The 11,968-nt window shown below is 46.3% G+C and overlaps 1 protein-coding gene and 1 long non-coding RNA gene across 2 annotated transcripts; one reads left to right on the top strand and one right to left on the bottom strand.

Annotated features, from left to right (window-relative positions):
- Positions 1-564: 564 nt before the first annotated feature.
- On the bottom strand, positions 565-7,999 carry LOC143164873 (uncharacterized). Its single transcript, XR_012996157.1, has 2 exons — positions 7,619-7,999; positions 565-5,831 (listed from the first exon to the last, which is right to left on the bottom strand). It is a non-coding gene; the product is annotated as an uncharacterized LOC143164873 (long non-coding RNA).
- A 975-nt stretch (positions 8,000-8,974) lies between these two features.
- On the top strand, positions 8,975-11,402 carry TLNRD1 (talin rod domain containing 1). The gene has a single exon (XM_076347901.1). It carries the CDS (start codon positions 9,553-9,555, stop codon positions 10,618-10,620), a length of 1,068 nt encoding a protein of 355 aa, XP_076204016.1. The 5' UTR covers positions 8,975-9,552; the 3' UTR covers positions 10,621-11,402.
- Positions 11,403-11,968: the final 566 nt, after the last annotated feature.

Here is an 11,968-nt window from a genome sequence, read left to right as displayed (position 1 = left end):
TATATCAGATTGCCCTGATTAATGAGGTTTTACTAAAATATGTTTCTGGTAACTTTTGTTATTACTGGATCATGCGTACATTCATTGGGGAAAAAAAAAAAGACTGAAGATTCAATTTTGGAATGCTGGACTTACAGCATAGAATATTTTCACTGAATTTCTACTGGGAAATATTTTGTTCAATTCTGTTTTCTCTTATTATAACAAACCAAGCCAACTTTGACTTTCTTTAATATCTGGTGCTACATTCAGATGTGGATCTCGAAAGTAATCCGAGTCCCTTTGGTAAGTGAACAAGTCGTTCAGTATATCCAGCACTGCACCAAACGACACTATGCATTTCCTTGTCATGCATATAAAAGCTTTAATTTGAAAGGGAGATATTTTTCATGCTTGTCTCTCACCTTGCAACTATCTCTGTTCAGGCAGAATTCTGTGTCCAGGAAGAACTTGCTCAAAGTATGCTCTTTGTGGAGTCAGCTGCAGGACAAACACCTATTCAGCCTCTCTCTGTACTCTGCTGTTCTTTCCCATGCAAGAAACAAAAGCAATGCAGCCAGAAATACGTATCACTGACAGGGGCAAATTAAATTGCATTTTCTTTTTATTGAAGCACACTGTGTTTTGTTCAGAGTATCTATAGAATCATACAAATATGCTTTTTATAGCTTAAGCATTTTCATATTCCTTAACAGTTTTTATAGTCCTAGCACCTAACACTATTACGATTGCAATACAGAACATCTTTGATAATAGGTGGCTACTTTCATTACAGATTGCAAAAGTAAGGGGTAGCTTAAAGTCCCGTCTAGTCGTGCCAGTGAACCTCTCAAGCTGAGGCTGTCATTTTTACTCCTGCAACACACAAATTTTATTAGTAGTACTTTCAGTTACAAAGTTACGCCTTATCAGAAAGGCAAAGCTACCTCTCCCTGTTGATGTAAACTGTTTTCATTATTGAGTAGGGTTGGGTGAAGCTGTAATATGAGAGGATTCAGGGTGTTCTAAATTTGTGTTAATGAAGTTTGGGATTCTCTCTTTTTTTTTTTTTTAAATATAACCTGCATTTTTGGAACTATATTTGTGCAAAATATATTTCCCATACCATTATTTCTTATGAGTTAGGAGAAGAATCTGCGTATCTTTTTAGCTGCCAAAAGCGCTCTCAAGTCTTTGCTGGTGGTGGGGTTTTGTGTGCAGTTTTCTAGTCTAAAGTGGATTCTCATTCGTCACATTTTATTTTTCTTTGCAAATACAGTACAGTAGGGTCTTAAAGCTTGTCCCTTGACATTCCTTGGAATGAAACCTTGGAAAGAACAAAGAACTTGTCTTCAGCAAGTAAAGGGCAGCGCCTTCTTGGAAGGACGTAGAGACAATTAGGAGATTAAACTAACAGGATCAGAAGATCAGCCCTAAGCACGCAGAAAGGAGAATGAACATGCAAGGGCTACCTGCTATCAACACATGCCGTGTCTGGAAGAATTAATTCATTTTAAGAACTCTACTCAGATGAATGAAGTGGTGCGAAAGGCAGCCTTTTAGTGATTACTTTGAATATCTAAAATGACTGAGGTCTGGTGTACAGCTGTGCTCTTCATGCAGCCTGCTAGGTATCAGAACTGCTTTTGCGCCTACCGGCTTAGTAAAGGACCAGGACAATATTGTGTTAAATAATACAGGAGACCTGCTGAGTAACAGATCCCAGAATACTTGAAGCAAGTTTTGAGATGACCCAGCATTCAGAGTATTCTTACCCTGTTTAAAAGCACTGTCATACGTTTTACAGAATGTCAGGATATTCTGAGCTACTTTCAGTAAAACATTCAAAATTAATGTTTTCATAGGTCAAATTATCTTAAGTACCCTAAACGTTCCCCTGCAGAGACAATCTAACGCATGAGCTCTCATGCAAAGACAGTGCATGTGTTAATTCAGACCTCTGAATGCAGTCACATTCAGAGAAAAACTTGAAGAATCAGACCTGAACATGTTATCTTTAAAAACAAGACTATTTCTAAATCTCAAGAAAGAAAATATGCTTTTCAATACTTTTACAGCAAAGCGAGCAAAATACGCTGTCATCTAGAGCATAAACACTTGAATGATTCAGAATAATTTCAGTCCTCAAAATAATTTCATCCATAAAACGAGCACGCTCACTTGCCATCTATTAAGAGAATGCAGATTTTTGTTCCAGAGCTAGTCAGACCTTGAATTCGCGGGTCCAATTTGAAAAATTAAGCTTTTAATTCAAAATTATCTCAAATTAGGGGTTAATTATTATGATTTGGACATGAAATACTGATTCAGGTGCTAACCTTGAAACTCAGATTCTGAATTCAATTTTGACCACAAAATAAATCTTTACCCTAAATTTATGTTATCCTGTGCATGTGCATTTTATAAATTAAAACTTATTGACTGAATGGAGATGTTTGACAAGTGACATGCTAGCTTTGTATCATTACCTATCTGATCAGGTTTGGGGAGGGGATATGATGCCTGACTGCCTAAGTCATCTGCAATAAATCTGTAATCCTTAAATTCAGAAACACCACAGAATGTTCCTGTTAATACTCACCTTACTGCAAAATTTGCTACAAATCTGTGCTGGTTAAAACTATGGACTGGTTACACAATTTAAAGTTACCCTATTAAGAAAAGAATTACATTAAATCAATGTCAAAGAAGGTTTACACAGTTCCCACAGGAATGCCATTTATAGTCTAATTTCCTCATTCTAAATGAAATTAATTTTGCAGTCCCAATTTAATTTTAGGTTTACAGGTCAGTTTTGGCACCTACATCTAATGTAAGTAATACATTACACGAACTTCTGATGAATTAAAGGTGCTAGACTTAAACCGGTAATGATCAACAGCTCTCCTCATAGAACACACAGGCACAATCAGAAAAGTGTAGGAACAGAGACTCCTATGAAAACATCTATTAAATTTCTCTCATGATATATAGTAAAAAAAGGAGAGGGAGGGGGGAAACCCCAAACCCTCCTGTAGAGTATTACAGCTGCAGGACAGAACAGACTACCAAAAATGCAATTCAGGAAGGGTGGGCCCTTGCACATTTTGTTCAAAATACTGTGTTCTCCTTTGATCTCAAAAAGGAAAAAAAAAAACCCAAACCCAGACCAAAGAGTCTGAAGATAGGGCCTTGGATTCCTGTTTATGCTGGACCATTCTTATCAATAGCATTTATCACTCTTCCATGAAGTGCTTCTGAGTTTCAAGCCGACCGACCTACAAACCTGGCCCTTCTTGCCTGCGCCAGGGGGGCACAATGGACACAAGGAGCTATGTTGCACCTAACGCTCTCCTGGGCGCTAGCCTCATAAAACACGAGGCGTAGGATGGATACCCATATGTGTAGATGGTAGATAAGAACATGAAGCAGAAAGCCATTATTGGCTGTATCACCATAAAATACGGCACAGCCTTCCATTCTGTGCAAGAGGAGTTTTGTAGCTGCATTTTCCTCTTCATAAAAATGTCTCTTTTCCATGCCAGTGTATTCAACAGCCACAGTAACAGCAGGGGACAACCAATCAATTATATATGGTAAGTGGTGAAAACAACAGTACAATAAATTGTGAATAAAAGGACAACAAAATAAAAACCAGTTTTGCTGTATTATCTTTCAGTTGAGCAACAGGAGCTAACCAGTATTTTAGACATAACTGAGATATTGACATTACTGGTATCTGTGTAATAAATTTCTTCTTACCTTTGATATTGTGTTTTTAACTATGCCATATTTAAAAAAGAAAAACAAAACACATTAGAACACCAAGGTTAAGCCTGTCTGCGAAAGCCCTATTATTCTAAAAGCTAATTATTTATACACAAAATCATTTTCAAAGAAGAAAAAACAAAACTTGTGACTGTGTTTGCATTTTGCTGTGGCAAGTGACCAGTTAACTGTTCCTCCAGATCTCTAGCTGTCTTTTTTGCTACACACAGACCAGTTGTCAGGTTGCATGCCTAGTGTATCAACCATGATTACCTCTGCAGACCTGAGACAGACCCAGACCTCACAGTTTGTCTCCCATGAAGTAAATGACTCTTAAGTACTGACCACAAAACACTTACTTAGCACCAAACCATTTAAGACAAAATAGATCTTAAAACCAATAAACCAGTCAACACACTTGCCTTTCCTTCCGTATGACTTACCAGTCCACTGCTGCAGAGGAAGGCCCAGCTTCTTCCAGCCTCTTCTGCAAAGTCTGCCTCTGTGTTAAATTATTTCTTCTATCAGTCTCTGCCAACTTTATCCTCCTCTGATTTTTAGTTCTCAGCCTGACAAATCAGCTGCATCCCTCGGAACTGGAGCTATCGCCTTGTAATTACTACCTCATGGGTTTAGTCACATATAGCTGACACAGGGGAACCAGTGAATTGCCTTTTATTCTTTCATCAGCTAGCTCCCCATTAAGTTAGATTGATACATCTATACAGGAAAGTAATATAAAGTAGTATAACCCATTGTATAGTAACTTCCTCTCACCAACCTGGCCACATACAGTGTTCATAAAATTATTACAACTTGGTATTCTTCAGCTATTACTCAACACTGGCAAAAATCAATTCCTCCTTCACAAAAACAGATTTTACTAAGCAATAAGAGGGCCAAGTCCTGTCAGGTGATTCGGTTCGGGAAGGAAGACTTCAGCCGCCAGTTTCTGTTGTACTAAGCACAATGCAAAATAAAGATCAATGTGACAGAAGAAGAGCTCATACAAGTAAGCCAATCTTCTGTTCACTACTAAGCCACATTAAAAAGTCTTTTAATCCCTTGTATCTGACAATGCCTGCTGTTTTGAGCCCCAGAGAGTTATTTCATTCAGACTCTGTCAGTGAAATCTTTTTAAAGCCATGCATGGCCACCCGATTTTCATGTCTTCTAAGTCTGTACACCACCTCACAGAGTTGCCCAAGTCCTGCAGGTCACCTTTGGACTCAGCAGCCATGAAATTAATGGGTATGCATGCATTCTCCTTGAAAGAGATGTGCGGAAGACTTACGAAGGAAATACCTACCCCAAACATCGCCAAGTTTCCTCCTAAACTAGACAGATACATCTACCGGACCTTTAAAGCATGTAACTAGCTGATCCTTAATTCTACTCAAATTACTGGACCCAAGAGAATCTGTCTTCAAGGCTCCCTTTTACAGTGTTGATGGTCAAATAATAACGACGGTAAATTCAGACTATGAGTGATCTTGAACCTAGCCAGGCCAGGTGTACCTATGAAGAAGCAACAACGCAGTGTGTAGGAAGGATCTAACAGGCTGCTGCTCCAAGAAATGCCTCTTCCATCGTGAAAACTGCCAATTAAGGTGGTATTTTCTAAAATTTTTTTTTTCCCCAAACAGCAAACCAAAAGCGATGGTCAGGTCACTCTATCACACATTTCATACGTAGAACACCCAGGGCTACTACTGGAGGAAAAGGACATTTGGCAATGACTGCCTTGGAGACAGACTGTCCACAAGCAACACCTACTACGTGACAACAATTACTGGTTTTGCCCCTTGCTAATACTGAGGCTGATAAGCACTGGATCAGTCTTGTAGAGGGATTAAAGGAGTTCAAAGAATATTTGCTTTATATTATAGCAGTTACTAAGAGCTTTGGTGGCCCTGTCAGCTGCCAGGAACTGCCATGGCTTACGGCCTAGCTGTGTTTCTGGTGCGGGCAGCTGGGAGGAAGGCTGGTGGAGGAGCCACAGCGGGAACTGTCCAAACCAAGGAACTCTCCGCATTGTCCTTGGGGAATGGCACAAATCATACGGAGCATCATGGCAGCAGCATCTAAAAATGGAAAAGATTATTAGGTCATTTAACGCCTCTTCTTAGCCAGGGGTGAGACCTACGTTTTCTGAAATGAAATCTTTCAAACCCTAATTAAATGTAGTCAATCCTCATTAAAAATAAACTAGGTTAATATTTATGAGAGGCATTCCTCATGCTACATAATATCTCACTGCCTCATTTAAGGACATACCTGGCAATATTTTGAAATACAATTCAGCTGGATTCTGCTGCCCATTGATTTTTATTTTTCAGAGTATTCTGAAATCATTCCTATTTATAATTTTGAAAATGAGTTGCTGGCAGTAAGCCAAAATTGCTTAGGCCCAAATCATGACCCTCCTTTAACCTGCTATAATCTGACCCAAGTAAACAGAATTTCCCTCACACTGTTTCTGTGAGGAGGGATGGGTGGAGAACTGCCATTATTTTCGACACACCCAAAGACGGGTGTCTGCCCCTTTCCTCAAACCTGGCTCTACAGCAAGGGTTTTCCCCTGCCCCCCGAGAGCGTACAGCCTGTTAACCCTCCACTTTCACATCTGTCTTCATCCTGCTCACGGCCCTCCCTACAAGTCAGTAGAGAAGGCCAAGGGTTCCTCTAGCTGATGGATGAGAATATGTACAAATAAACTTGGCTGAAGCTCTTTAAGTATGCAATCCATTAGATGGGCTCTGTTTGTGCCAGGACATTGTTGGATCTGGCCTGCAAGTGAGCAGTCTGGTCCAATTTTCATATATATCAAGGTCAGTTATAGCCCTGCAGTAGTATGAATGCAGCAGGACGTTAACTGTGAATTGGGACAAATGTATTTCTGGAGCCTGCTAAATGCTTTGTAAATGCCTAGAATTAGGAGGCTAACTTAAAAAGGAAAGTCTGATTGAAAGGAGCAAAAGAATGTTATTATTTAGCTGCAGCTTAAGCTGCAGCAAAATATATAACAAATGTAAGATGTGGTTTCAACATGGACTCTGATTATTTAGGATTACGTTGATGGACATACTGCATAACAGCAGTGAATCTGATGTGTGGGACATCAATATTCTCATCACCACCATTTACCAATCTATTCCCTTTGGAAGCACCCCAGGCAGCATTAAACCCCTCTTCGTATAACTTGTTCCAGCCCAGTTACTAATTTTGATTTTATTATTATTTAATGGCATTTACTTGAACGCCTCAGATTTACCGAGCGTAACATCTTGCTTTGGACAAGAATCATTTAATAAAGTTCTTGGTGTGCTGCAGAATGGAAACAGGCCAGAGGAGAAAGTCGTCTTTGCAGAGGCTTTCCGCACACAGAGTTAGTGTCAGTAGGTTTACATTCTCCCTGCTAAATTCTAACAAATGGTAACCAGTCTTCAAAAGCAATGACAGAAACATGAGCGGAACATAACAAATTCATGTTCATTGGTCTAAAAAAATGGGTCAAGACCAGTGCTGAGGGAAATATTTCTATGTAAATAAAGAGGGAGTAATACCCCATACCATATTTACAGCACCAATTATGGCTAGCAAGAGGTTGGGCTTTTTAACTACAGCAAAGCGAAGCCAGCCTAAGCCCCCCGCTGATGGAAGGGAAGTCTTTACCACAGTGAAATCGCCTTTGATCCGTCACCGTACCGGCTGAAGCGGGGGACGGACTCATCCCCCTGAAGCCTGACAGTCCGCAAAGGGCGCTGGGTGCCGCAGCCCCGGCGCTGCCGGCCCGCTGCCCCGCGCCTCCCTCCGGAACCCCGCCGAGCGCTGGCAGGGACGGCAGTTTTGACCGGAACGTCAGACTTACCTGGCGGGCTGCCCGGGGCAGCAAGGCCTGGCGGGGCCGAATGCGGCAGCCGGGACGGGACGCCTGGGCCCCGGCGGGCTGGGGCGGAGGGCGGCTTCTCGGTTCCCCCCTCGGCATCTCCTCCGTCTCCGATATCCGACTGCACGGCGCGCTCCCGCCCAATCGGCGGCCGCACCGGCCCACCCGGGCCGAGCTCATCCGGCTGCCCCTCTCCGGCTCCGTTTCACTTTCCTCCCACCGGCCTCTCCCTCCAGCCCTCCCCGCGCTCGCCCCCGCGCCGTCATTTATTTACTCGTTCGGCCCTCTTTAATCCCGCGCCCGGCGGGGACGGGGTTCGCCTCACGCCGGCGGGGCAGCGCGCCTGCGAGGGGGCGCGGCGGCCCTTGGCGCCGTTGGCGCCGTTGGCCGGTGCCTGGCGCGGGCCCGCGGCCGCCGGGCGGGCGCTGCCGGCCGCGGCACGGCGCTGCTGCCCCCTCCGCCTGGGAGGAGCGTGAGGCGGCGGGCGTGGAGCGGGGCGGCGGGGGGAGGGCAGGATTTAAACGAAGGGCGGTGACACCGCACAAAAGATTTCGATAGGCTTAAGTGAGGTTACAGCAAAGGCAACGGGGAGGGGGGAGCCTCCCTCAGAGCCATGCAGCGTCTGGCTGGCAGATCCGCCGCAGCCGCCTCTTCCCAGTAGTTTGTCTGAAAGCCTGGGAAAGGGAATTTAAAAGAAGATTTCCTCCCCCCCTTTTTTTTTTTTCTTTTTTTTTTTTTTTTTTTTTCTTTTTTTCTTCCCTGGGAGTTGGCGACTCAGCCAGAAAACATGGCAGGAGGAGCGCAAGGCCGGGCGGGTCGCAGCATCCGCGGCTGTAGCCCGGAGCCACCACCCTTGTTTGCAGGAAGAGCCTAAGTTGGTGCGGCGGCGGCCACAGCGGGAGCCGGGCGAGGAGGGGCCGGCGGCGCCGAGTCTGCGGGGCCCTGGGCGAAGGGGCATGGACCGCGGCGGCGGGGAGCGAGCTCGCAGCGGCCGCGTGAATGATCGAGGCAGGAAGGAGTGAGGCAGCGGCAGAAGGAAGGGGAACGGATCCCGTCCGCCCGCCCCCGGCACCCGGATCCGGTGGATCTTCCCCCCCCCTCCCCCTCTCCCCCGCTTTCTTTTTTTTTTCCCTTTCCCCTCCCGCGGTCCCCCCCCCCCCCCCCCCCCCGCCCGTCCACCGTCCCGGTTCCCCGCGGTGCCCCCTCTCCCCTCCCCGGCCCGGCGGCGGGGTGCGCGGCGGGGCTGTGGCGGCGCGGGGCGGCGGGCGGGCCACACCCTCCGCGGCGCTTCCTGCGAGCCGGCGGCGCGGGGCCGCGGCGGGCGCGCCGGGGGCGGCACATGGTGCGCAGCCGCCGCCCCTCCGGCCCTTGCGAGCTGCGCCCGGCTGGCGCTCGCCGACCGGAGGAGCCGGGGGCACGGTAGCAACTTGGAGGGCTGCGCCCCTGCCCCAACTCCGCGCGACTGCTGGGCGTCTCTGAGGTATTCCGTCTCGTAAAGGGAACTTTGCGCAGGATCCCGCAGCCGGGAAGCCGGAGGAGGTGGTGGAAGGGAGGGAAGCCAACGTGCGAAAAGGGAAAAAAAAAAAAAAGAAAAAAAAAAAAGAAAGAAATACATTTTTAGCTAAACGATGCCGGAACGGGGCCCGGGGGCTCCCGGCGAGCGCCGACCCGCCGCGGGAGCGCCGTAGGAGCGAAGGCTGGCTCCGGAGCGGGGCGGGCGCCCCGGCGGAGCTCGCTCCCCGCAGCAGCGGCAGCCCCGGCGCCCAGAGCCTTTTCTTGCCTCCCGGCGATTAATGGAATGATGTTGCGGAAAAGGCAGAGCGATCCTGCCGGGCTCAGTCGGGACTGCTCGGGCGGCGGTGGCAGAGGCGGTGGCAGCGGGGTAGCGAGCGGCATGCGAGTGCCCCCCCGGCGCTATGGCTAGCGGTGGCTCTGGCAAGTCCAGCAGCGAGGTGTCTGGCGGCGGCATCCCCAGCAGCAGTTCCCTGCAGAGGAAGAAGCTCATCTCTATCTGCGACCACTGCAAGATCAAGATGCAACTGGTGGCTGATCTGCTTCTGCTGTCGAGCGAGACCAGGCCGGTGAACACCGAGAGCCTGTCTGTCTTCGGTGAGTCCTTCGAGAAGTGCAGGGACACGATCATTGCCAGGACCAAAGGACTCTCCATCTTGACCCATGACGTCCAGAGCCAGCTCAATATGGGACGCTTTGGGGAGGTGGGGGAAAGCCTGATGGAGATGGGGGAGCTGGTCGTCTCCCTGACCGAATGCTCTGCCCACGCTGCCTACCTGGCTGCAGTGGAGACTCCGGGGGCCCAGCCTGCTATGCCTGGCTTGGTGGATCGCTACAAGGTGACCCGATGTAGGCATGAGGTGGAGCACGGCTGCGGGGTCTTGAAGACCACCCCTTTGGCAGATATGAGCCCTCAGCTCCTGCTGGAGGTTTCTCAGAACATGTCCAAGAACTTGAAATTCCTGACAGACGCCTGCGTGCTGGCCAGTGAGAAATCCAAGGATAAATTTGCTAAGGAGCAGTTCAAACTCAGTGTCAAATGTATGAGCACCAGCGCCTCCGCCCTCTTGGCGTGTGTCAAGGAGGTCAAGACTTCACCCAGCGAGCTGACCAGGAACCGATGCGTCTTGTTCAGCGGACCTTTGGTGCAGTCTGTCTATGCTCTGGTGGGCTTTGCCACTGAGCCCCAGTTTTTGGGTAAAGCTGCCACCATTAATCCAGAGGGCAAAGCTGTGCAAACTGCCATCCTAGGAGGAGCCATGAGTGTGGTATCGGCTTGTGTGCTCCTGACCCAATGCCTCAGGGATATAGCCCAACACCCCGAAAGTAGCACCAAAATGAGCGATTACAGGGAAAGGTTGAGGAACTCAGCTTGCGCCGTCTCGGATGGTTGCAACCTGTTATCTCAGGCACTAAGAGAAAGATCTTCACCCAGGACTTTACCGCCAGTGAACTCCAATTCTGTGAATTAACCCCCACATCTTCTGTTTAGATCCCAGTCATTGCTAAAGGAAAATAATATCCCACCTCCTCACCCCTTTTTTGTATACCAAAGAATTTGCTTGGATGAGCCCGATCCTTTGATTTCATGTGGTGAAGAAGCAGAACAGCATTTTCAAACTATACGTACTAATAAAGGTAGCCAGTTTTGGCTTCTTTTTATTTTACTTTAAAGTCAAGCAAGTATCTGTAGATAAATTTTCCTTTATTCAGCAAGGTCTTCACACAAATGGTAATAACCGTTTAAAAGTTTTTTATATTTGGGGAGGTGGGGGTATCTTAAAAAAAAAAAAAGGAGAAAAAAAAAAGCTTTAATCGCGCTGGGTGCGGTTTTTAAAGTTTGTCTTGTCTTGTCTTCCGAAATTTCCCTTCTAAATTTTACTGTTCGGTTGTGCAGGAAAAAGGTTACCTCAGTTCTCACTCATTTAAAAAATGAAAAAAACCCAACAACACATAGATGATGGATGTAGCTACTATTTTGTTTGTTTTTGTTTCGTATGACTTTTTTTTTATTTTGCATCAAGTGTTAGGTTAGAAGTGCATTCGGTGTGTAGGAGTGGAAGGACTGGAGGTTGTGATTATGTTTTCCATGTGTTGATTTCCAAACTGGGGGAAAAGCTACTGTGAGTGTTTAAACAAACAAACAAAAAATTACACTATAACAAAAGTGATTTTTAATTTTTTTTCCAATGTCAGTTTTTATCTTGCATGTACTGGAGTATTTATTTCATCTATTAAAATGTTATGTTTCTCAGATGTCTTTCTGTGAATCTCTTAATACTTGAATAATTGAACAACTAGGCCTGTTTGCATTGTATGTCATTTCCCCCAGGGAATGGGTGGTACAAATGCAACTGTAGTTCTAGACAGCAGCATTCAGGCTGCAATTCAGTTCTTTTATTTTCATAAATACTGTCCCTCCCCCAGCACTACCCCTCCTCCTCAGGACGCCTCTGACAGAGATACTCCGTACTTGTATTTATGGAAGGCTGGACAGTGCTGTATGCGTTGGGATTGCTCTAGCTGCAGAGTGCCGGCGGTTGCTGCAGCAGGGCATAGGCTGGCTTTGTTTGTCTTTATCAGCATTCTGTGTTATCTTTCGAGAAGGTTTTTTTTTTTGTATTTTAGCTCTTGCAGATGTTGTGGGCCATCTGTGTTAAATTTGTGAGTTTCCATATTCATTTATTAAGGGTTTCTTGAAAAACTTTACCCTGCTGGATAGCCCTGCTTGTTCCGTGCGCCTGCTTAGGATTGTGAAGGCTTGCCGGAGTGGGCCCTTTGGTTCCTTAGAGGTTTGTGTTGGAGCTCCTCAGTGCAGAT

Source organism: Aptenodytes patagonicus, chromosome 10 (assembly GCF_965638725.1).
Source record: "Aptenodytes patagonicus chromosome 10, bAptPat1.pri.cur, whole genome shotgun sequence".
Lineage (NCBI taxonomy): Eukaryota > Metazoa > Chordata > Aves > Sphenisciformes > Spheniscidae > Aptenodytes > Aptenodytes patagonicus.
Note: the sequence above shows the minus strand (reverse complement) of the source record. Positions and strands in the feature narration are given on the sequence as shown.

Bases quoted from the DNA above. Each gene is read 5' to 3' on its own strand.
- TLNRD1 (XM_076347901.1), top strand. From the start codon at position 9,553: ATGGCTAGCGGTGGCTCTGGCAAGTCCAGCAGCGAGGTGTCTGGCGGC.